The following is a 27396-nucleotide window of genomic DNA, read 5'->3' as shown; positions in this document are numbered from 1 at the left end:
AATCACAATTTTCTTTGCGTCCTTTAAACTTAATTGACTTTTAAGTTTCAAATGTCAAGGTCAAGTTCACCCATTTTGACCTACAAAGACTTCAAAGACACAGGGTCTACTCACAGTTGCACTTGACGATCCTGGTGGCCCTGGTAAACCACGTGGGCCCGTGTCACCTGGAGTACCCTGCAGTGGAAAATGGTTTGCATCTTAGTGTTTGCTACACACACACACACAATAGAGAAAGAGAAAGAGCTGTGACCAGTGCTTCCACTGTTTGGTGTTTTCCACAAGATTAAAGTCATTTTTTGAAAAATTGTGAATGGAAGAACTCATTATTTAATTTTATGCTAAAGGATACACTGTAGTACATGTATTTAAAATAAAACAAAAGAACATTCGTATCATTATAAAGAAAGAAACAAACACTGACATTCAACCAACGTGCAAAGAAAAGGCTGACAAGAAAAATTATTATTTTTTTTTTTTAAATTTACAAAGCTTATATTAAGTATAATTGTATTAGTTTGGATCAGTTATATCATTAAATTTGTGATAGATCTAGACAATAATACATCTGTGCAATTAGAAATGATTTTTATTAATAGCTTAGCGCAATTTAATGCTTTTAGCTATCTCAATGCGCAATGGTCCTATCACTTGACGGACCAGTTGGGAAAAGGGAGGGGGGGGGGGGGGGGGAGAAAGAAGGAGGTGCCTGTTTGAAGGTTACCATGACAGCTTTTTAAATGTATTTTATTTTATTTTTTAAAAGTGGAACGATGTCAAATCAACTCGAGGGCAAAAGCCTCATCTAACCTATACATTAACCACTGTGCCAGCAAAGTTTTTATGAAAATAGAATGTTTCATAGCTATCAATTGTTAGTTTCAAACTTGTATGCGGCGACCTAATTCTCTACACCTGTCAAGTGCAATTTCTTTCGCTTGTTCGAAACAAAACAAAATAATTAATGACCAATAATTAATGACCAATAATTAATGACCAATAATTAATGACCAATAATTAATGACCAATAATTAATGACCAATAATTAATGAACAATAATTAATGAACAATAATTAATGAACAATAATTAATGAACAATAATTAATGAACAATAATTAATGAACAATAATTAATGAACAATAATTAATTAACTGATTGGTTCATGCTTTTCATATTGATTCTTTTTGTTTTGTCAGGTACAAGAAATATTTATGCGAAATTTCAACTTGATTCGAGATGTGTGTGGGAGAAATAACATGTACAAAATGGTGCCAGACAGACAGACAGACAGACAGTTGATATAAGCTTTGTAAAAATGCGGTCGAAGAGCCTTACACTGATAAAAAAATGATTTTGTTTCTCAAAAAAACTGCAAGCTTGTGGTAGAGTTTTAAAAACAGACGCTAAAAGCCCAGAAATCAAACAATAAACTGAAGACTTTGCAATCACCAGACTCCAGATGTTTCTAGAAGTATTTAGAGATTGCAGGGACAATAGGGACAAAACAGAAACTTCGGGGTCATAGTTCATTTGGGTTTTATTCAATGCTTTCAATGTGGATTTATATTGCACTTTATACATTTGGTGTTTTGTCTGGCATTTTAGTATATAAGCTTAAAATAGTCAATGATTAATTTATCAAAAGTGGACTTAGGTTGATAGTATTTCATGGATCCTTGGTTACACTTTGATTTAGAGTCAGTACAAATATAAAAACAGTGACTTATAATTCAAGGAAAATTTTATCCAGATTCCAGTCTTCTATACAAGTAGTAGGGGGCATGCTGAGCCAGTGATTTTTTTATTTCTGGGATTATTTATTTCGGGGATTATCAGGCGCCCCTGGATCCACCCAACTCAGATGCGTACCTGACAATGTTGGGGAAAGTAAAGCGGTTGGTCGTTGTATTTACAGCGTGACACCCTCGTTAACTGTCGGTCATGATAACAGATGCCCTTTAGACCACAAAGTCTCTAAGGGGTACTTTACTTTTTTTTTTTTTTTTTAATTTTGTAGAAGTAAAAAAGGCATAATGAAGGGGAGACAACAATGTCAAAAGGAATTAGTGTTTTGTAAAATCCTAGTTAGTTCCCCCTTTTTTAAAATATTTTTTTTTATTTTTCTCACATATTTTTTTGTTCCGACAATAAGAAAAGGAGTTTTAGTTTTTAAACTTTTCTTCATCAGAACAGAAATAATTTCTGCATTTCTAAGGTAAAAGTCGCCTATAAGACCTGCGGTGCTTATTTTACCAGTATAGTTAAACTCACCTTTTCCCCTGGTACACCTGGTACTCCTGGAATGCCCGGACTACCCTAGAGGAAATTTAAAAAAATAATTTGAGATTATATTGTAAGCAACAATATCGTGTACTAAATGTATTTTCTATGCCAGTGAGAGCGTAATGGGGCACCTCTTAAAGACCGGTCGCGCTCCATGCGAGATAAGTGTCCGAGCCAGCGCAGTGTAAGCAGTGCTTCTATTCTGTCCCCAGCAGTCTCCATCAGAAGGTTATTTGTAAGGTAGTCATGCCAACGTATTCCCATGATCGTGTCGTAACGTATCATAGTCGAACGTAGCATTGTCAAACGTATCATCGTCAAACGTAGCATTGTCAAACGTAGGTTAGTCAAACATAACATTGTCAAACGTAGCATAGTTAAACGTAGCATTGTCAAACGTAGCATAGTTAAACGTAGCATTGTCAAACGTATCATTGTCAAACGTATCATTGTCAAACGTATCATTGTCAAACGTAGCATTGTCAAACGTAGCATTGTCAAACGTAGCATTGTCAAACGTAGCATTGTCAAACGTAGCATAGTTAAACGTAGCATTGTCAAATGTAGCATTGTCAAACGTAGCATTGTCAAACTATTATAGTCAAACGTAGCATTGTCAAGCGTAGCATTGTCAAACGTAGGTTAGTCAAACATAACATTGTCAAACGTAGCATAGTTAAATGTAGCATTGTCAAACGTAGCATAGTTAAACGTAGCATTGTCAAACGTATCATTGTCAAACGTATCATTGTCAAACGTAGCATTGTCAAACGTAGCATTGTCAAACGTATCATAGTCAAACGTATCATTGTCAAACATAGCATTGTCGAACGTAGCATTGTCGAACGTAGCATTGTCGAACGTAGCATTGTCAAACGTAGCATTGTCAAACGTAGCATAGTTAAACGTAGCATTGTCAAACATAGCATTGTCAAACGTAGCATTGTCAAACGTAGCACGTTGTATGACGAGACGTTTAATGTTACTCTCATAGGTCTCAGCATCTCCAATTTGATGTTAAGCTGCCATCACGTGATATCTCCCTTGTTTATATATAGCCATAGATCTATCTAGTGTTCGATGTTATGGCTGGGTTGTAAAGATCCCAAAATGTTTTCATGACTTTTGTTTCATTTTAGTGTCTTTTGACTTTCATAACTCCATCTCAATATTTATTTGTCCAGAAATTTTCACACTGTTCTCTCTCTGTCTCTCTCTTTGTCTTTCTCTCTGTCTCTCTCTGTCTATGTCTGTCTGTCTCTATCTTTGTCTCTCTCTGTCTCTTTCTCTGCCTCTCTCTGTCTCTGTCTTTCTCTCTGTCTCTCTCTGTCTTTGTCTCTTTATCTCTCTTCTTCTCTCTCTCTGTTTCTGTCCCCCAAGGTCATACTAACTTAACTGGGGCAAATAGCAATCTAACATTGATTGAGACATAAAGGTAGCATTTGATATTAGGACATAAATAGCATTGCAATAATTTTTGTTTAAATACCCAGTGAATAACTTACCGGTTGTCCTGCAGTGCCTGGAGAACCAGGGCGTCCACTTTGACCCTGAGGATAGAACATGAAGTAAAATAAAAATTCCATCGGAACTTTTATATGCATAGAGGCTAATCCATAAACATTTTGGTGTCTCTGGTGGGCAGAATAAAGAAACTGTAGATAAGCTACATTTTTTGAAAGTTCTAGATCTATGATTATTTGTGTGCGCAATATTGCACTGATAATCCAATGTTTTAATTCCCCCCCCCCCGTCCCTATTTTATCGCTATACTATAATTGACAACATTGAGGTTCCTTTATATTGTACTTGACATTGTTTAGTTTATGGTGGACATCTTCAACAGCCTTTACAAAAACGGCTTGTTTTATTGATATTTAGTTACTATTGTTTTATGATTTACAGAAACTTTAGGAAATGAAGTCTGTAAATGGGTCACTATTTAGCAAATGAAGTCTGTAAATGGGTCACTAATCTGCTATTTTGAAAAAAAAATTCATTGACATAGATTCAAAATAAGCGATCCTTGAAGAATCACCATATAGGAGTCAATGATAGAGTTAATTATAGATATCAATAAAAGATGTTTAAAGGAAAGAATATTCCTTAGAAATCTACTTGAGAATGTCATTGGATCCAAACAATTAGTCATTGCTTCAACAACAACAGTGAACGTTGTTGCTAATAGTTATTTATGGTGTTATAGGCGGGTTAAAAGCGATATTGATTACAAAAAAGTCATAAAAAAATTGTGCAACATACTTATGGTAAAGTATATTTTACATAAGAAATATAAGACTATAATTTTCTAATTATCGTTTAATTAATTCAGGTGACGCTGTGAAAGCCAACACTGCTACGTCAATGAGCATGTCAACTTGTATAGAGTTACAGGATCATATATATTAACAAGAGAAATACAATCACAGAGAATATATGTCATAAAATAGAGAAATGTATTTATCTCAAAAACAACTCACTGGTTCTCCCTTTGTGCCGTCAGTCCCCGGTCTGCCTGGAAGACCACGCTCACCCTAGGGTAGGAAATAGGTTATACCAGAAATAGACATATGCATAACTTTGTTATTGTTAGTGACTGTATTTTGTTACTGTACTTCATAATTACAGTTACATAACAACAAAAGAAAGATAACAACAATATCATTCCTTTCAGAAAGTACGAGCACTATACAGAAGTGACATGCAAACTTGACGATCTTAAAGCTCTAGAATCCTTGCGTCCAGTGGATCTAATAGATATAGCAGTGGATCCAACAGATCTAGCAGTGGATCCAACAGATCTAGCAGTGGATCCAACAGATCTAGCAGTGGATCCAACAGATATAGCAGTGGATCTAACAGATATAGCAGTGGATCCAACAGATCTAGCAGTGGATCCAACAGATCTAGCAGTGGATCCAACAGATCTAGCAGTGGATCCAACAGATATAGCAGTGGATCTAACAGATATAGCAGTGGATCTAACAGATATAGCAGTGGATCCAACAAAAAAAGCAGTGGATCTAACAGATATAGCAGTGGATCCAACAGATATAGCAGTGGATCTAACAGATATAGCAGTGAATCCAACAGATCTAGCAGTGGATCCAACAGATCTAGCAGTGGATCCAACAGATCTAGCAGTGGATCCAACAGATCTAGCAGTGGATCCAACAGATATAGCAGTGGATCTAACAGATATAGCAGTGGATCTAACAGATATAGCAGTGGATCCAACAAAAAAAGTAGTGGATCTAACAGATATAGCAGTGGATCCAACAGATATAGCAGTGGATCTAACAGATATAGCAGTGAATCCAACAGATCTAGCAGTGGATCTAACAGATATAGCAGTGGATCCAACAGATCTAGCAGTGGATCCAACAGATCTAGCAGTGGATCCAACAGATATAGCAGTGGATCCAACAGATCTAGCAGTGGATCCAACAGATATAACAGTGGATACAGCAGATCTAGCAGTGGATCTAACAGATATAGCAGTGGATCTAACAGATATAGCAGTGGATCCAACAGATCTAGCAGTGGATCCAACAGATATAGCAGTGGATCCAACAGATCTAGCAGTGGATCTAACAGATATAGCAGTGGATCTAACAGATATAGCAGTGGATCCAACAGATCTAGCAGTGGATCCAACAGATCTAGCAGTGGATCCAACAGATATAGCAGTGGATCCAACAGATCTAGCAGTGGATCCAACAGATATAGCAGTGGATCCAACAGATCTAGCAGTGGATCTAACAGATCTAGCAGTGGATCTAACAGATATAGCAGTGGATCTAACAGATCTAGCAGTGGATCTAACAGATATAGCAGTGGATCTAACAGATCTAGCAGTGGATCTAACAGATATAGCAGTGGATCTAACAGATATAGCAGTGGATCTAACAGATGTAGCAGTGGATCCAACAGATCTAGCAGTGGATCTAACAGATATAGCAGTGGATCTAACAGATATAGCTAATAATGTAGGGTACGGAACAGTGTAATGAGATTAATTTGAGTAGATAACTTATACTAATATTAAATTAAGCTTCATTTCTTCAATATATCTCTGATGTTTTTTTAATAACACTGGTACCACGTTACAGCCAATTAAATGACACCAAGCGAATTTAAAGGTAAGTGGAATGTACTTACAATACGTCCAGGTTCTCCTGGTCTTCCTGCTTCTCCTGGTGTCCCAGCATCCCCTTTTGGTCCTGGTAATCCTGGTGGACCCTGGAGATAAATATGTACACATATGTAAAAAGGGGGGGGGGGAGTTGCAGAGAGAAAGAGAGACAAGCACACTTTCTTCTACTAATATATCATTTATAAAACACAACAGACAACATACAGCTAGATAACAAACTACTAGAAAAAAAAAAAGAACAACTAGATTATATTTACTGCTGTTCCATTAAATCCAGGTGGCCCTCTTGGACACGTGACCTCACATGTTCCTTCTTTCTAAAAATAAAACAATTTTCAAATTGAGGTTGCAACATCACTATAGAGAAATATCAACATTTTTTACAAATATCTTTATTCCCTTTTCTTAGTTACAAAATGAGTTTGACGTAACTAGTACTGGAAAGCTATGATCTACTATGACAGTAATGTAATAACCCATCATCCTGAACTTGATTTAATAAATTGTATTAACTTACTAAGCAATATATATAGATATTTATTTATTTATTTAACAAGATTTAAGATAAGTATTTTGTCTATATTAATGGTCTCTATGTCGCAAATTTTCATTCATATGTCACCAAAAGACATCAGTATATTAATAAAGAAAACCAGGAAATAAATATTGCATTGGATTACGTTTCAAGTCATGAGCAAAGCAAACACTAAATTGTTCAACTACTAGCAGTGCAGTAGCAAAATAAAACAAAAAGCAAAGACTTTGAAGGTACACAAAATAAAAATGGAAACAATGTGCATTTGAAAACGTTTCTAAACTTCTTGTGTGTATTTCTTGTGCTGTCCAGGATGTAGTCACAAGTAGTATGTTTCAAATCCAAGATCAAACATTTTAGTTCCCTCCACACAGTCAAGTCAAAGTTATTCCCCAACTAGCTATGAATTACAACATAAGACATAAAAGCTTATGTTTCGTTGGGATAATTTTCAGAGTGAATGGCTTTACCCCCAGTCAGCTTGACTAAACTAATTAGATCTTTGAGGTCTCAGATCTTTGAGGTTTCAGATCTTTGAGGTTACAGATCTTTGAGGTCCCAACTAGTCCCGATGCTCGAGCAACAACCAATTTCGTGCTCCTTTAGTCTTGGTGCCCCAGGAACCAGAGCAGAGTTTGGTGCTCAACTACTTCTACTTCTGCTGTGCTAGGGACCAAAGCACACCTTTTGTTCCATGTACACATTGCACACTTGAATGACGAGATCAGATCATGCAGTTTGTTTGACTGAATGAAGTGAAACTAAAACTCAACAGCAAAAATATGATTTAACTCTTTGACCTATTTGACAACTCTAAAATTACGTGGATATTAAATTCAAGAAATGTTTCTTTTAATGAATAGAAAGAGAGTGTTTGACAATCGTGAGATTATAAATGGAAATAAAATGAAAAAAACTGAAAATGTGTGCACTAATCCTGTGCACTCTAAGAGAACAGGTCAAGAGAGATGTACTAGAGCTACGAGGTGTACTAAGTACATGAGTGTTAGGTCTGCTCTGTACAATGGAATACGTCCAAAAACATCCAGTAACTTAGTTGTATAGTTTTTATCAAATCTAACATTCATTAAAGTCATTTTGTTGGGCTGATCTGTTTCACACTTTTATTTATTCTTTTAATTTCTTTTAAAGGACGTTAGGACTAATTGTTTGAATGCACATAGTTTTAATTAAAACGATATGGATATAAGCGTTGACAAGTTTAGTATATATATACAAATTATAAGCTATTGAAACTTGTACAACAACTCATTAGGTGTACATGAAACGAATCTTATTTCAGTATTTAACCCTCTGACTATTTTAATGGTCTTAACAATAAAGCTTTAAAATAGTAACATTGAGATGTATCAGTTAATTACTGATTCAATATTTCAGTTAAAAAAGATCAATACCAATGACTAGAAGATAAAGAAGAAATAAAAATGAAAAAACCTTTATTGACTTTTACTATTAAAAAATAGAATTCTGTATTTAAAAGAACCAAAAAAAATCAAAGTAATAATTTATTTAAAAAAAAATGAAACAACAGATAAAGCATGAAAGTAGATGTTCCATGGAGCAATCAGAAAGAATACTACACAAAATGTATCATTTTGAAGCATTTAGCTCTAGTGCAACATTTTATAATCTATAAAGTTTTTAAGTTTCAAATGTTTTGAGGCTTTAGTTTTTTTTATCTAGTTTTCAGCTTTTTAAGAAATATTTAATAGTGCAAAAAAAAAAAAAAAAAAAGGATTCAGCACGAAGCAAAGTTGACAAGAAAGAGAATGCTATTGACATGGAGTTCACCAACAAACACAAATAAAAAATAAGTATGAAATAATGTGCAGGACAGCAATGTGTGCTGGGGGGGCTGGTCATACCACTTTCCCTACTGACCAACCTGTGGGTCTGTGCCACTACCTGGGCGTGGACCTGGTGTGGTGACGGGCCTGATTGGGGGTGGCCTAGGCCTTCCTGGATCTGCTGTGGTGGTACTTGTACGCTAAAGGTGATAGAAAATCAATTGATCAATAGCGCACCATGACACACAGGGCTGTATGTGTATCCACAAGATGGGGCGAGGTTCTTGGAATTCAACATTTGAGGTCCTCTGAAGACCTTTAAAGTCATTGCGTAACAAAGCAAACACACATGAATAGTTCATAAGACACACACACACCCATCCAAGAATTCAGCCATGCAAAAGCTTGCGCCAAAACGTTTATTGAAACACTGTTGGCCTAAACACGGTTCAATTGTCTAAACTCTTCACTCAAAAATGAAAGTTAAATAAATACTACACATTATATGATAGAAAAGCTTTGCTGTACTTTGCTGCTTGCAAATGGATTAAATTGTCTTATATTAACATGTTATAACTATTTTCTTATCAAGCTTACATTAACTCCTTCTGTTTATCTGCCCCTGTCTGGTACATAGTAGATCTCCCACTTCCTAGTCTCGACTCAAGTTGAAACTTTGAACAATTATTCAGTGTCCCAAATAAAACATGAATCAATTTTAAAATTAACCCAAAATCTAGCTATATTTAATCATATAGTGTTCATTAATTAATTTTGTTTGATAAAAAAATGGAAATAAATCTTACAAAATGGTGACATATTGCTGTAATAGTGGAGTTCTTCCCTTTAGCCAAGATGTTGTTTTTTTTAAATAGTATTTTTTTTCTATTTCTCTAACGTTGTTCTCTTATAAACAACGTGAACATTTCGAATCTTTGAATAACGAGATATATGTGTGTTAGTATCTTTAGTTTGTCTCTTTAGTAAGTATTTCTCGTGCTTAAACAGAGTAGCAGCGAGCGCTTGTCATGTGTAACAATATCACTCAGTAAGAAAACCAACATATACTTTATTTCCATCTGGTACAGATCTTCTGATTGAGACAGACCCCTACTACTGACATCTAAACTAATTAGTGAACAGTTGCAATTGCAAGTGGGTGTGTCTAATGAAGCAGGTCCTAATTGATATGATGTCATCTAATTAAGCGTTCGTTCGTGTAGCTTTAAAGTATTTCATTCTTTCCACAACCATCATGCTCTAGAAAATTGGTCAATTGAATTTCTTAGCGTTTCAAACCAAAGCACTCCAGAATGTTCTAGAAATCTATAAAACTATTTAGTTTAGCTCTGTAAGCAGCTGAAAGGAAGCGTATGCTTGTAGAGAACAAACAAACGAGAAAATAGCAGAGCTCCAAGTGACCTGAAACTACACCCGCAAAAACCCCAACCGAACGGAAACAAATAAACACCAGAAAACATACCAAAAATTCAACGAAAACAAAATAACATAAGAAAACATCCCAACAATTCAGCAGAGAAAAAACAACACTAGAAAATACGCCATCCTAACGGAGACAAAATAACACCAGAAAACAATCCACCCTAACGGAGACATAAAACACCAGAAAACAACCCACCCTAACGGAGACAAAATAACAACAGAAAACAACCCACCCTAACGGAGACAAAATAACAACAGAAAACACACCAACTTAACGGAGACAAAATAATAACAGAAAACACACCAACTTAACGGAGACAAAATAATAACAGAAAACACACCAACTTAACGGAGACAAAACAACAACAGAAAACACACCAACTTAACGGAGACAAAATAATAACAGAAAACACACCAACTTAACAGAGACAAAATAACACCAGAAAACAACCCACCTTAAAGGAGACAAAATAACAACAGAAACTTCAACTTAACGGAGACAAAATAATAACAGAAAACACCCCAACTTAACGGAGACAAAATAACACTATAAAACACCCCAACTTAACGGAGACAAAATAACACTAGAAAACACCCCAACTGAACGGAGACAAAATAACACTAGAAAACAATCCAGCCTAAAGGAGACACACTAACAACAGAAAACACCCCAACAATTAAACAGAGACAAAATATCATACACATAACAGAAACAGCGACAAAATGCATGTAAAATGTAATGTGAACCTTTGCAGTGGTGGTATTAACACCTGCGACGTCAATGTCTCCATCAGCTGTCTCCTAACAGTATAGTGGAAATAGTTGTTGAACAAGAGCAACAAGGTTTGTATGAAATAATACAATGTTTAAAATATAATAGCCACCTCTGGATTGACAGATCATACCATTAACTTTATTGACACGTACATGTCACAGATCACAATGACATCGTCATGGTGACCAATAAAGTTTTGCAATTTTTGTATTATGTTAAAATGTGCTAAACCAGAGTTTCAAAGTCTTGTGGAAGATTAAAAATAAATTCAAATCATTCTCTTTTAACTAATTCAAGGCCCACAATTATGACTGGGACATACAAAATTAATTGTTGTACGATAAAAATATAGTTGCTTCCCATTAGCTTATATATTTTATCATAACACATAGTATGCGCAATAACTCTAAAAGTATTCAATTTACAACTGTACATCTCAAAGAAATATAACAGAGTAATGTATCAATACGCCGACATAAGGCCTAAATATGTATTTGTGGTTATTTGTTGAAAGATCAAAACTTCGGGGCATTGCAGCACATCACAGTAACCATATATAGACTACAAGTGTCGATTAGGCTGCGATTATTACAATATTCATTCTCACATTGTCATAACTGATGCAGAGAACATATCTTTAAAATATAACTAATGATTATGTACTCAATAATTTTTAATATAACATAGAGAAATATGTCACATATATGAGTTTGCATAGATGTATTTACAATTAGATGCATCTTTACCAGCAATCACTAGTTTCAATCATATGATTAATTCACACTAGTTTATTATGATTTCATAATTTCAAGATCTACATTCACAATCTCTTCGTGACGCTGGCGTAGTTCAGTTAAACTTGCCTACAAAAATATGCACACTAAAATAGGACATGTCTAAAATACCTGTTCCTAGATTGCCTGAACAAATAAACCAAACCGAAAAAAAAAGAACAAACAAATAGATCAGATAAATTGGCAGACCTACAATCGGACAGACATTACTTACATTTTTAGGCAGCTCATCACATTTCTCTCTGTCTGGCTTTGTATGGTCACAGTCTAACTGCATCCACTGTAGCTCGAACTGAGGTCAGAAGAAACAAACACTCAGTTACTATCAAGAGAAGTTTAAAAATAAAACTAACAGAGCGGCTATAACATAGCGACTACTTGTAAATTATATGAATGTTTGCAAGATTCCAGTAGTAGGATGGCTGCCGGACAGTATGCTCTCCAGACGTTTGGTCGTCTCAATGGTCGTCTACAGGCAGGAACACCCGAAACAAACAAAATAAAATTTAATTTCATTTTAAAAAATTCGATTTTTTAAAATCAAATCTTAGAATTCTCAGAGGTTTCTCAGTTCAAAGTTTAACCTGGGCAACCAATCAGCACGTCATTAGCAGGACTCAAAACACACTAGAGTAGACGTATGCTGTGTTGTGATGATGTATGTTGTAATGATGTGTGTTATGGTGATGTGTTTTGAGGTGACGATGGTGACGATGGTGTGGTGATGCAGACTTACCGGAGTTGTGCGTCCAGTCTGCTCGTTTACGCCCATGCTTATATCTCCGTTGATGTCAATCTGTCTTCTTGGGGGCAGCGGCTGACCAGAGATGGGCTGGCAGTCAATGTACATCTCCACACTGTCTCGCGTCACACTGAAGTGAAGTTTATGCCACTTCTGGTTGAAGAGCTGAAAGAGTCGGGACAAACACAGACTTCCATTATTACAGTATAAGTGTGACTAAGTATACGAGTGAATAGGCATCAGAGTGGCTAAGTATCAGAGTGGCTTAGCGTTATATCTACAAAATTTTAATTTTGCCTGAGTATATTAGTGAGTAGCTTAGTTGGTCTCAAGCCCGGATGAAAAAGGAGGAGGGTTGGGCGTAGGCCAAAAAACACCAGCTACAGAAACACCAAACTGCAAATCAACAGAAGTCACGGACCTGGGAGAAGATTGACCTCCAGCTGGAAGGTGTATAGCGCATTTCGGTGAAAGCCAGAGTCATCTGGAAGCCAACAGGCCCTAACCAACATCTCTACCAGGACCACCATCTATACATGGATAAGCCTGCCTCCAACATTACAAGGCAAGCCCTAAAGCTGAAACCCCCAAGGAAAATTAGAAGGGCCTGCCCAGAAATGTCTCTAGGATTTGGAAGCAAACAGATGGGCAAGACGTAGGGAAAGCTGGAGAGATACAAGTGAGTGGTTATAGATATACATTGTAATATACAAAGCCTTAATTATAATTCTGACTCCACTAGACAATAACCAGTATTTCACATTCTCTTCTAGCTGACTTATGTGATACTTATGTGATACTTATGTGATACTTATGACCAGGAAATCTGAAGATTACTAAGGTATGTTTTTTTTTTTTTTCCAAAATGAATATTCTTTTTTTTACATTTCTATTTGGGACTTAAAGAAGTGATTAGATTTGTGAATTAGTTTTGATTCTATGTACATGTATCTACTACTTATGTCTTGGCACAAAGAGCTTATCAAATACAATTACCTTGCTCGCTTTTTTATTGAAAACAAGTCTTTCTAATCGCCCATTCAATGTAAGAAAATGGAATTCCACAGTTTTCTTTGTGCCGTCTAGAAGAACTCCAAACTGAGGCTTCCCAAGAAAATCTCTTATTTGAAACAGACTCCATCGCTTGGTTCTGGTTTGGTTTAACATTCTAAAGGTGCTGACAAAAGAATACTGTTCAGGAAGACCTTTTGGGAAGAGATCTCTGAAACGTTTTAAAAGATACGTTTTCTGAGGTACATTTGTAAAGGTTCTCCTATAAAAACATACGATTATATTAGACACATAAGGTTTCCTATAAAGTTTATGTTAGACACATATGTTTTTCTATAAAACATAAGCTTATATTAGACACCTAAGTTTTCCTATAAAAACATAAGTCTATATTTTACACATACATTTTTCAATAAAACAAAAATTCATATTAGACATATGTTTCCTATAAAAACATAAGTTTATATTAAAACATAAATTTTCCAATAAAACAAAAGTTTAAATTAGACACATAAGTTTCTGTACAAAAACATAAGTTTCTAAAAGATATATAATCTTCTATTAGACATATAAGTTTCTAATAGACACATATGTTTCTGTATAAAAAATATCTGTTTTTATTAGACCCCTAATTTCCTACAGAAAAAGCTTTGTTTTAAGGACTAGTTAATGGTTGTACTTCAAAGACAACACGACACTGTTATGTCCGTGTCACATCACACTCACGTGGTGCGGATCCGTAATCTGCTGTTCTCATTGATCCTGTAAGCTTTCTGGAACTTGTTGCTCCCTTCCACTTGTTCCACTCCTGGAATTTCTCGACGACCATCTAATCCAAAGTTTGATATAAAGTCAAAACCTGTAGACAGAAAGACCTGTAGCTTAGGTGCTAGGGTCAAAGGGTCATTTCGCTCCGTTAGGCCTACATGTTAATCAACACCTTCATCAAATGAAGGTTGACGGACAATAGGTCGTCTAATTTACTCTACTGTTTTATTGTTGTTTGTTTGTTTTCTTGTACCAGAAACTCACATTTATAATCGTAAGTACCCAAACTTATGTACAGTAACGAGATGAGGTCAAGGTCTCTTATGCAATGTGAAGGTTACTGATAGTTATGTTTTAAGAATTTGGAATTTATAATGTATCAGTCGGAAGATCAAGATGAAAACACAATTCATGACTGGCCTAACATACGATAGCCTATGACTAGCATATATTGTTTAATGTCATCATTGCATTGGCGGTATGCACTTTAGACTGTCGTCACGACAGTATCGAGGTCTGTTCCTTGTCACCCCCCCCCCTGCCGTAGTGCAGGTTGTTTTGGGCTAAGAAGCAATCATATCTGAAAACTGCTGAAACTTACAAAACACACACTACAACAGTGGCGTAGCTAGGGTGGGGGAGGAGGAGGAGAATTGGAAAATCCCCCCGGGTCCTTATTAGAAGGGGCCCCAAAATGAGTGTTTTTACATTAAAAATTAAATATTACGCAAAATGCAGGGGCCACCAAAAGAGGTGAAGCCCCCCTCCCCCTCGGCCCCCAAAGGATGGAAAATTCCTAGCTACGCCCATGCACTACAATGTCGTCTGCTATTACCTTTCGCAAAAAAAGATTTACAATGATAGGACAGTTAGTTTACATTTTTCTTTAAATCTTCACATATTTAAACAAGCAAAATACAAAAAATGTTTAAAAAAAAAAAAAAAATATCTAAAGAGGGAAAACTCCTTCCTTAAAACTTTATCTACCAATAATGCACAAGTTACTTCCCTTATGCGATATCTAACAAAATAATACCAATAATTAATTGACTAAATGAGAATTTTGTTTATTGATTCATGTTTTTGTTAGGTACACTAAATAATTGTTGTATCTACTTGATCGGAGAATGTGTGAGGGAGAAATAGCGTTAACAATTATTTAAGGGGATTAAACCCATCAAATTTAGCCATATCTGTGAACACTGAAGTATTAGTCTCCAATGTTGCTATAAACAAAATTATGAATTACCAGTAATTAATTTGTCTAATAGTTTACTTTTTGTATTGATTCATCTCTTGTCTATGTCAATGAATAATTGTGCAAAGTTTCAACTTGATCTGTGAATGGGTGTGGGAGAAATAACGTGTACACACCTTTTACCTGACAGACAGAGTGAGTGGATAGAAGCTTTGTAAAAATTTGACTACATTTACTCTTCCCGTGCATTTCTCATAATGTTAATTTGTATTGTCCAGATCAAAACAAAATTGCATTGCTTCTTAAGAAGTATATTAGCAAAAAAGGAATTGCTTAACATTGTTTGCTTTTTTTAGAATCTATCATTTCTGTATTACAGAGATAAATTTGTTGACTTTTAGTTCTACTATCTAGGCTTTAAATTCTTGATCTTTAAAAATTAAATGTTTAAAAAAAAACTAAACATAACAAGATGTATCTGAAAAATTGTTTAGAAGATAACTGTGTACACCCAAACTCAATTCATCGCATTCTCTCCCCGGCTAATGTTGATCACTTTGGTTCAAAACTAGATCACTTTCATTGATAAATATTTCAACGAGGTAGACTTTACTAAACTCTATCAGGTGGGGATTGAAAAAAAGGGGCGGTTACAAATACTGAAACTGAATGTTTACTACTAGCCCTGGACAACATTGGACAAACAGGAGCAATAGACAGGAAGGAAAGCCATTAAGTTTTCGTATACACAAATCTGGCTAACAGTGCGGAATGTTGTAGATACTCATGAGACTCAGCTTGGAGTCTGATACTGAGATTTTTTGTAGAATAAGTCACTTAAAAAATTACTTATTATAACCGCCTTTCAGAGTTGTCAGCAAGTGACCTTTGAATTAGTGGACTTACATCAAATACAAGTATTCAAGAGGTGGAAAAAGAAGCAACTAAAAGGTTTCATTTCAAGTAAACATCTTTCTCATTAAAAGATACCTTAAAAATACAGTTTCGAAAATTTGTTGGGAAAAACAAAAAGGCACAATTTAGAAAAAATGACCAAACAGGATCCAGATAACAAAATTAACAGAACTAGATGACTGACTGAATCTAACTATGAGTCATAGTTAAAAATAAAAAACAAAACGACTTGTCTCATAAACTAGTAACTTTAGTTTTTTTTCTTTTTATTACAAAGCTTCTATCAACTCGTTCTCATAAAAGTTTGTACACGTTTTTTTCTCTGACACCTAATCTCGGAATAAGCTGAAATTTTGAACAATTATTTCTTTTACCTGACAACACAAGAATCAATAAATGGTAATAATTTTTTGTTTGTTTAGTATCTTAAACAAGGGAAAGAAATCGTACTTGACATGGAGTGGTATAAGTTAAATTAGTCCCCTTGAGGACTCGAGTCCTGAGGGAACATTTTTTAAAAAGCATTTAAAAAACGATCATGTAAACATTCCCCAAGATACCCCCTTCTTCCCTGCCCCTTTCACAACTGGTACAGACAAGTGATACGATCATAGCGCACTCAAAAATCTAAAAGCTAAGCAAAAACAATTGGTAAAAAAAAAAAAACTCTAATTGTTAGTCTACATTTACAACAAATTTAATTACATGACCGATCCAAACTAATTGATGCACATTAAAATAAACTTTGTCTTGTTTAAAATAAAAAGTATTCCTTGTTTTTCCTTGTCTTCAACTAAAAAAAAAACAACAACTACATTTCTTGGCCGTGTCTCACTACCCTACAGTGTCATATGTAAATGTGTAGGGGAAAACAGAATTTGATGACACGATTATGATTAGCGTTAATCTCATATAAATGTCATATTATATGTCACTTCACCTGGAAGGGAAGAGGTTTATTGGGAAAGAGACTGTCTAGAAGATTCGAGGTTTATGTCTTAGGCATAATTTTAAAGCCAGATAAACAGGATTTGTGAATAGAGTGGCTCCATTCTGGAGGAGAAAATAATGTCCAAGATATATTTTTTATGACATTGTCAACTTTTGTTATTAGGATAAAAACAGTGTGTTTATGAGTCTGTGGGAATAAATGTGAGATAAAACAGAGAGAGAGAGAGAGAGAGAGAGAGAGAGAGAGAAAGGGAGACAGAGAAAGAGAGAGAGAGAGAGAGAGAGAGAGAAGTTTGTGAAACTTCATTTCAACGCCACATAAATCCTTTCCTTACATAGTAAGCTCATGTTGACCTCATAATAATGATAATATAGAATATGAAGCAGAAAGTAAGGCGCATGTATGAATGTATGTATGTATGTATGCATGTATGTATGTATGTATGTATGTATGTATGTATGTATGTATGTATGCATGTATGCATGTATGCATGTATAAATGTATGTATATCATGGGCGTAGCCAGGGAGAGGTTTTTGGGGTTCAACCCCCCCCCCCCCCGAAATGAAATCCCTCCCCCCCCCCCTGGGGGGGGGGTCGGAATTTAGTGACTGATTTTTTGCTTTGATTTTGTTTATTTTAGGTGAGATTTTAATACTAAACCATCACTTGCCCCAGCACAACCAAAGGGGTTTTGAGTTTAAAACCCCCTACCAGGGGGGTTCGAGTTTAAAACACCTACTAGAGGGGTTCGAGTTAAAAAAACCAACTAGGGGTTTTGAGTTTTAACCCCCCTAACTGTTTTTTTTTTCAGTTAACTCCCCCTCTTCTATAAAACAAAACAAAATGCAAACGAAAATCCCCTAATTCCAAGAGCACAGTTAAGGAAGATTTTGATTTTAAAACCCCGTCTAAAATTTACGATAAACCCCCTCTTCAATATCAAAAAAAAAAAAAGCTAATTACACACTCAAAATGTTATGAGCGTAGCTAAATTGTTTTGACTCAGTTTTGAGTTTAAACCCCACTTCAGCGGGGTTGGAAGGTAAAAAATTCCTCTTTAATAATAAAAACAAAGCAAATTATACACTAAAAATGTTATGAGTGTAGTCAAAGGGGTTTTGAGTTTAAACTCCCCTCCAGTGGAGTTTGAAGCTAAAAAGTACCTCTTCAATATAAATAAAAGAAAATTACTCACTCTAAAATCTATGAGCGTAGTCAAAGGGGTTTTCAGTTAAAAACCCCCGACAGGGGGGGTTGAGGATAAATTTAAATCTATCTGCAGTGTAAGAAAAAAAGCAAATTACGCACTCAAAATGCTATGAACGTTGTCAATATAAAAAAAAGCAAATTACACACTAAAATTATTTGAGCGTAGCCAATCCAATCGGGGGTTTTGACTACTACAAATGGCTTTTTTTTTAAGTTTAAAACCCCTCCAGATGGCTTTGAGTTTAAGATCCCCCTACAGAGCATTTTGAGGTGGAAAACCCCCAACAGAAGATTTTGACTTTAAAACTTCTCTTTTCGATATAAAATCTAAAGCAAACTAGTCACTTAATTCCAAGAGCGTATTCAAGAGAGGTTACACATTTTTACCAGTGGCAGGGCTCCATTAATAAACTGCAGTGAATAGTCATCTACCGAAATCAAAAAACACTAAATGTAGCTCAACAAAGATGGCTAAGACAGATTTTAGGAGTCAGTTATAGAGATCGGGTCTAAATCAAGGAAATCCTATGCCGAACTGGGAGTCGACCCCTTAGTAAGATTGTGAGAGAACGACGCTTGAGGTTTGCGGGACATGTTCTCCGACAAAATGAATTACGCATAAGAAGAGTTGCAATGATATCCTAGTACAACTTGACGCTACTCATTCATGGAGGTCCTCATGGTAGGTGGGAAGAGGCTTCAGACATTACCAGTGACAGATTTTTATGGAAACAGCTTGACGTCAAATGCTCCGAACGGCGTGGGAGGGTCTAAGTCAGTAAGAATAGCACATTAGGTTTTTGATATAAAACTTTTTAATAGCAGGAAAATGCAGTGTAGATACCTCAGAATATGCATTTTGTTGGTTTTCAATATCAGAAATAGTGCTTGGCGGCGGGGCTTCGCCCCGCGCTGGGGGAGCTCCTAGCGCTCCCCCAGACCCCTTTGCTAGTAGTGGCAGAGAATCTACAATTTTTCCACTAACTCATGGAAGAACCTACTCTAGGGCACAATAAACGTCTTCCGAAAGAATGAAGGGTCAGAATGTAATAAAGATTTTGTACGCACACACACACACACACACACATAAATACATATAGTTTTTTTTTCGCGCGGGGGGGGGGGGAGAAAAAAATTCACACCCCCCCCCCCCCCAGAAAAAAAATCCTGGCTACGCCCATGATGTATATATGTATATAAGTATGTATGTATGTATGTATGTATGTATGTATGTATGTATGTATATATGTATATAAGTATGTATGTATGTATGTATGTCCCAAATAAAAATCAAAACCGTTTGACTAATCTTGATAAAACTTGGCATAAATGTTCCATAGATCATGACGGAGACCGTAGTGAATATTTAATGTCCATCCCATAAAGGGGGGGGGGGGGGGGTCCCTAAAATAGACAAAAAGTACGTAATTCTTTTTCTGTTCAAGAAAAAAAACTTTTTAACAAATCGGGTATACCCGTTTTCAGATTATATTGAAGAATATGCTGGCTTAACGGGTAAACCCATTTTTACACTTTACTTTTTTTTTCGTGGCAAAATTAAAACAAAAAAAAAGTTTGACATAAATCTAAATTCGATCCAGTAGATCAGTAATACCCAAACTAAGGCCCGCAGGCCGCGGGTCATATCCGGCTAGTATAAAATAAACATCTGATAAACATACCCGAGAAGAGTATTCTTAAAGGAAGAACGTTAATGTAATTCAAACAGATCTGAGAATTCTAAATCTTTGACCAGAGAGCCCCCTAGGAGGTCTTCATTGAAGACATAAGACCAGTCTTGTCTGCAATTTTGATTACAGAGAAAAACATTTACAAGCAACAAAAATAAATTGTACAGATTTCAAAATAAAACTTCGAATGATCCCGAAGGCTTTAAATATTATTTCAATACATAGAGACTAGAATAGGCAATGAAACTCCCCACTCAAAAAATACAATAATAAAAATAATTACAAAACTGAAAAGACAGGGAGATAATCTCAATTGAAATGAATACAAAAAGACTGACACTAAAACTATAAGCCCAAAGATACACACTGAAGCTAGAAGCCATTCTTTGATCAATAGTCTTCCTGAATCATACCTTCAATACCCTCTCATCGTATCTGCCCAATAGCTCTAACAAGCAAACTAAGAAAAACAAGCAAAATATAATAGTATATTTAAAAAAAAAAAAAAGCTTATATTAATTGTAGTCGTATCAATTAGTTTGGATCAGTCATGCAATTAAATTTGTAATAGATCTAGACTAAGAAAATAAGTCTGTGCGATTAGAAATATTTATAAAAATTGCTTTTGTTTAGGGCAATTTCATGCTTTTAGCTTTCTTAAGGCGCCATGATCCTATCGATTGTTTGGACCAGTTGGGGTGGGGGGGGGGGGGAGGAAGAAAGAATGAGGTATCTGTTGGTATGCTACAGCGATCGTATTTTCAATGCATTTTTTTAAAAAAAGGAAAAAAATAGTTGAACTACCTAAATTCGAGGGCTCAAGCCCCCTCAAGATAACACAGGGAAATGCTTATGGAACTATTAGGTTTTATCATTATCTATTGTTAGATTCAAACTTTCAAGCGGCCACCTATTTCTATCTACAAAGTATAAAAGGGATTTATTCAACTACATCAGTAAGGTACTTTTTTTCTTGTCCGATACCAAACAAAATAATTAATTATCAATAGCTAGTAAACTATTTTTTTATTGATTAAATAATTGTACAAACTTTCTGTTTGATCCGAGATTGTCTGTAGAGAAATAACGTGCACAAACCTTTTACCAGACAGACAGAGTAAGTTGATATAAGCTTTGTAAAAAAATTATTTTGTACAAAACAAAGCTTATCTACCGAGAGGAACTCCACATTAGCAGCCATATATATCAATACACAAAGAGCTGTATACTTACTAAAGAGCTGTATGCTGACAAAAGAGATGTATGCTGTCTAAATTGCTCTTGGCTGATAAAAGAGCAGCTGAAAAATTAGCTATATGCTAACAAAAGAGCTGTATGCTGACAAAAGAGCTCCTTGCTGATAATAGAACAAAAGAGCTGTATGCTGACAAAAGAGCTGTATACTGACAAAAGAGCTGTATACTGACAAAAGAGCTGTATACTGACAAAAGAGCTGTATGCTGACAAAAGTGCTGTATACTGACAAAAGAGCTGCATGCTGACAAAAGTGATGGATACTGACAAAAGTGATGGATACTGATAAATGTGCTGTATACTGACAAAAGTGATGGATACTGATAAATGTGCTGTATACTGACAAAAGTGATGGATACTGATAAATGTGCTGTATACTGACAAAAGTGATGGATACTGATAAATGTGCTGTATACTGACAAAAGTGATGGATACTGATAAATGAGCTGTATACTGACAAAAGTGATGGATACTGACAAAAGTGATGGATACTGACAAAAGTGATGGATACTGATAAATGTGCTGTATGCTGACAAAAGAGCTGTATACTGACAAAAGCAGTGGCGTAGCTAAAAATGTGCGGGTGGTGCGGGCCGCACAGGGCACCAAGTGGAGAGGGGCACCAAAATTCCCCCAGTGTGTATTAATTTCCTATTTCCCTGAGCGTTTCAGTAAAAACGACTAATTGCATGGACACGAACAAACATAAACTACTGTATTTTAAACATGAACTAACGATTTATAAACTAGTCATGTCGCTATTTTGTTTCATCTTCTTGACTATTTTTTCAATACAATGTAAGCTATAGAACAGTTTGAATCTAATTTACTAGATTTATTTCGGACACACGTTAGGTGCACTGATCAATGCTCTGTAATATAAAGAAGAAGATAGGCCAACCTTTTTTTTTACTTCATTGTTTAGTCCATTGGTTTAATCTAGATATTAAGTTTACAAATATATTTCTAAACTCTAGCTCTAAACAATTGTCTTAGTTTATTCATTTCTTTATGATTCTTAATAGTTTACTTTTGGAAATAATTCTATTGTAATGTCAATTTTTTAAAATAAGCTAACCTTTGTTTTATTACGAGTTTTTTTTTTAAACTAACTAGTTAATTGTAATACTGTAACGTAAACAAAATGATGAACAGTGCTCAAGACTAGTCTGGCTGGCGTCTCAAAACCCTTTTAAGCTCAGACGGAGAAATCGGCATCTCTGGTTCTGTCCGGTCTGTGTAGTCTATAAGGGCCCCATACCCAGAACTATCGGGGTCCCTCATTACCGACCCATCGGTATAGCAGAAAATGGCATCGGATGGGTAGGACTTTAGTGTAGCTGATGCCAAGTTTTGGAGTATGGCAGGTGTTAATCGCCTCTTGGTGGCTCCCTCTTGTCCTATAAGGGACATGTTTATTTGTGGGGCCGGAAATCTCCTCCACGGAGGGCAAGTATTAATTCTTCTAATAGGAATTCTATCAGTGGAGAGCCCAGCTGATTTTGTCAAATTGGCCGCAATGTGGAGGAACGATCGCATTTGTATGATGCGGTTCCTCTCTCTCCACTGTTGCACTAAGATTGTGGTGGGTAGCCTAGAGTCGCCCCTTTTGTAGCGCTCGTAGGCCGTAAGTACCACCCTCTCCCTCCTTAAATGTAAAGGGGCCACGTTTGTTAAGATTTCATCATCTTCATTTAAATCCAAAGATGGATTCAATGAGTGGTGGAGGTTATCCCCGAAAGTAGAAAAACATGAGACCAGCAGAGCTCACATTCAGTCATCGCTTGCTTGGAGGGAACTTGAAGTTTGCCTGAGAGTAGGGAACAGTATTGACAACAAGGCCCAAGATTTGATTATACAATAGACGAAAACCTGGAGAGTTAGTAAAATTACTATGATTCTCCACAAATACAAAATGGAATTTATTACAAAATTGGGGGATCACGCTAAAAAAACAAATCATGCAGCAAGTAAAACAAGCCAAATATTTCTCTATTATTTTTTACAGTACACCTGACATCTTAAAGCTGGATCAAACTTCCCAAAATTTACGGTACGTTGTCATGGATAATGACGGGGTGCAGGTTCGTGAGTCTTTTATTGACTTCATCGACACAAAGAACATGTATGCTGCTGGAATCGCTGAGATGATTCTAGAGAAACTGCGTTCGGATGGCTTAGACATAATGGACTGCAGGGGTCAAGGCTATGATAATGCTGCGGTCATGAAAGGTCAAAACTACGGTGTCCAAAAACGTATTCTAGAAGTCACTATTCATTGCCTGCTCAAACTCTGGAGACATTAACTAGCAGAGATGAAAATTCATCGACTAGATCTTAAGCAGGTGGATTATTGGTTTCTGTTCAGTCTATTAATTTTCTCACCTATCTTGGATTTTGGGCTCCTGTATTAACTGAAATTAATGATGCGCAATTCTACCTTCAAAAACAAGCATTGTCTATTCGAGACTGCTCACTCAAACTAATAACATTAGAGACATTTTTAAGTAGTAATCGAGAGGACATCGCTGAAGCCAGCATTACCTTTGCCGAAAGCGTGTGCTCAGATCTGAGAATCAGTACAGAACCTCAAAACGTATTGGCCTGAAGAAAAAGATGCCTGGTGAGAAAATTGACTATTCTGTACTTACACACAAAGAAGAGCTACGAAGGGAAATTTATTCTACCTTGGACAGGATTGTTCAAGAAATAATCACCCGATTTGAGCAACTTCATAATGTATCAGATAGATATGAATTTTTGTCGCCTTCCCAGCTATTAATTCCTCAGGTCGAAATCAATCTCGATAGTACTCCTAGCGACATTGATAAAAACGAATTTCTGCTGGAGCGAAAGCGGCTTCAACGGTTTGTCACAGTTTCATCAGAAGCCTCCGAATTTCCAAAACAAAGACCTGTTGAGCTCTTGAATTTTATAAAAAAAATAGCTAGATGATTCAGTCCCGAATATCGTCATCATGATTCGCATATTTTTTTACTATTGCGATAAACGTCGCTACATGCGAGAGAAGTTTTTCCAAACTTAAGCTGATCAAGAATTACTTGCGATCAACGATGACAAATTTACGACTCACTAATTCGGCCATTTTGTCCATTGAACAAGAGCTGGTGAAAAAAATGGATTTCGATAAAATTATTGATACTTTTGCCAGCAAGAAAGCGCGTAAAATTCATTTGAAGTATGTTTATGTAAAAGTGATTTTTTTTTTGAATTAACAATATTTGATTAATGAATACATATTATTTTGAACAGGTTTTGCAATGTTATTAATTAGTTGTTTTTTTTTGGGGGGGGGGGGGGGCATCAAGATGAGGTACCTCACCAGGCATCATATACTCTAGCTACGCCACTGGACAAAAGAGCTGTATACTGACAAATGAGCTGTATACTGACAAATGAGCTGTATACTGACAAATGAGCTGTATACTGACAAAAGTGATGGATACTGACAAAAGTGATGGATACTGACAAAAGTGATGGATACTGACAAAAGTGATGTATACTGACAAAAGAGCTGTATACTGACAAATGAGCTGTATACTGACAAATGAGCTGTATACTGACAAAAGTGATGGATACTGACAAAAGTGATGGATACTGACAAAAGTGATGGATACTGACAAAAGTGATGGATTCTGACAAAAGTGATGGATACTGACAAAAGTGATGGATACTGACAAATGAGCTGTATACTGACAAAAGTGATGGATACTGACAAAAGTGATGGATACTGACAAAAGTGATGGATACTGACAAAAGTGATGGATACTGACAAAAGTGATGGATACTGACAAATGAGCTGTATACTGTCAAAAGTGATGGATACTGACAAAAGTGATGGATACTGACAAAAGTGATGGATACTGACAAAAGTGATGGATACTGACAAATGAGCTGTATACTGACAAAAGTGCTGTATGCTGACAAAAGTGATGTATACTGACAAAAGAGCTGTATCCTGACAAAAGAGCTGTATCCTGACAAAAGAGCTGTATACTGACAAAAGAGCTGCATACTGACAAAAGTGATGGATACTGACTAAAGTGCTGTATACTGACAAAAGAGCTGCATGCTGACAAGATAACTCTATGCTGACAAATGAGCTGTATGCAGACGATAGAGATGCCTGAAAACAGCTTTCTTCATATTTTCCGTGCGAACTTACACAGTTATTTTTACCGGTAAACGATTCAGTCATTTATTACAGATTCAAGAAGAACAGCAACAACAACCATTGCATTGGTTAATTAAAAAAAAAAAGCTTAAAAGAATTTTTGAATAGTGTTGTTTTAAAACTGTGTTACTGTGCTATAAACAAAATTTTAATTTGCTTATTTCCCCACAGATCACTGGCAGGTTAGAAAATATTGGAAACGTATTGTCTGTTTCAGTCACAATGTTTGTTTGTTTGCTGTTTAATTTTACAACGACGTAGCAGTGAGAGGGTGAACAGGGGCTACTCATAAACATCAAGTTTTTGAAGTCTCGGCCAGCCCTCATTCACTTCCAGCTACTCGACTTACGTCTCGGCCTGGACAGTGATGTACAAGATGTGACAGTTGGTTGTTGGAAACACTTCACAGACTTCAAGGAATGTATTTTGGTTAGATAAATAGAGCTAGGGGAAGAAAAGTTCATTGACTCAGAAACACATAAAGTACTAGACAGACAGACAGACAGAGACATAGAGAGAAACACATTAAGTACTAGAACAAGAGAGAGAGAGAGACAGACAGACAGACAGAGACACAGAGAGAAACACATAAAGTACTAGACAGACAGACAGACAGAGACAAAGAGAGAAACACATAAAGTACTAGAACAAAAGAGAGAGACAGACAGACAGACAGACAGAGACAAAGAGAGAAACACATAAAGTACTAGAACAAAAGAGAGAGACAGACAGACAGACAGACAGACAGAGACACAGAGAGAAACACATAAAGTACTAGACAGACAGACAGACAGAGACACAGAGAGAAACACATAAAGTACTAGAACAAATGAGAGAGAGAGAGAGAGACAGATAGAGACAGACAGAGAAACACATTAAGTACTAGAACAAAAGAGAGAGAGAGACAGATAGAGACAGACAGAGAAACACATAAAGTACTAGAACAAAAGAGAGAGAGAGACAGATAGAGACAGACAGAGAAACACATAAAGTACTAGAACAAAAGAGAGAGAGAGAGAGACAGATAGAGACAGACAGAGAAACACATAAAGTACTAGAACAAAAGAGAGAGAGAGAGAGAGACAGACAGAGACATAGAGAGAAACACATTAAGTACTAGAACAAAAGAGAGAGAGAGAGACAGACAAACAGAGAAACACATTAAGTACTAGAACAAAAGAGAGAGAGAGACAGATAGAGACAGACAGAGAAACACATAAAGTACTAGAACAAAAGAGAGAGAGAGAGACAGACAGACAGAGAAACACATTAAGTACTAGAACAAAAAAGAGAGAGACAGATAGAGACAGACAGAGAAACACATAAAGTACTAGAACAAAAGAGAGAGAGAGACAGATAGAGACAGACAGAGAAACACATAAAGTACTAGAACAAAAGAGAGAGAGAGAGAGAGACAGACAGAGACATAGAGAGAAACACATAAAGTACTAGAACAAAAGAGAGAGAGAGACAGACAGACAGAGAAACACATTAAGTACTAGAACAAAAGAGAGAGACAGATAGACAGACAGACAGAGACATAGAGAGAAACACATAAAGTACTAGACAGACAGATAGAGACACAGAGAGAAACATAAAGTACTAGACAGACAGACAGACAGAGATATAGAGAGAAACACATTAAGTACTAGAACAAAAGAGAAA

General features: G+C 36.0%; 1 protein-coding gene across 1 annotated transcript in view; it reads right to left on the bottom strand.

The window, feature by feature from the left end:
- Positions 1-27396, bottom strand: part of LOC106060279 (collagen alpha-1(IX) chain-like) — a 159667-nt gene that overhangs the window by 103130 nt on the left and 29141 nt on the right. Inside the window, exons 4-14 of the mRNA XM_056030301.1 lie at positions 14274-14406; positions 13533-13758; positions 12531-12701; positions 12009-12086; positions 8881-8982; positions 6697-6756; positions 6445-6525; positions 4764-4817; positions 3789-3833; positions 2272-2316; positions 115-177 (exon numbers count right to left, since the gene is read on the bottom strand). Coding sequence (XP_055886276.1) covers positions 115-177; positions 2272-2316; positions 3789-3833; positions 4764-4817; positions 6445-6525; positions 6697-6756; positions 8881-8982; positions 12009-12086; positions 12531-12701; positions 13533-13758; positions 14274-14406 — 1058 coding nt within the window. The remainder of the gene's footprint in view (positions 1-114; positions 178-2271; positions 2317-3788; positions 3834-4763; positions 4818-6444; positions 6526-6696; positions 6757-8880; positions 8983-12008; positions 12087-12530; positions 12702-13532; positions 13759-14273; positions 14407-27396) is intronic.

This window comes from Biomphalaria glabrata, chromosome 5, assembly GCF_947242115.1.
Source record: "Biomphalaria glabrata chromosome 5, xgBioGlab47.1, whole genome shotgun sequence".
In the NCBI taxonomy this organism is placed as follows: domain Eukaryota; kingdom Metazoa; phylum Mollusca; class Gastropoda; family Planorbidae; genus Biomphalaria; species Biomphalaria glabrata.
Note: the sequence above shows the minus strand (reverse complement) of the source record. Positions and strands in the feature narration are given on the sequence as shown.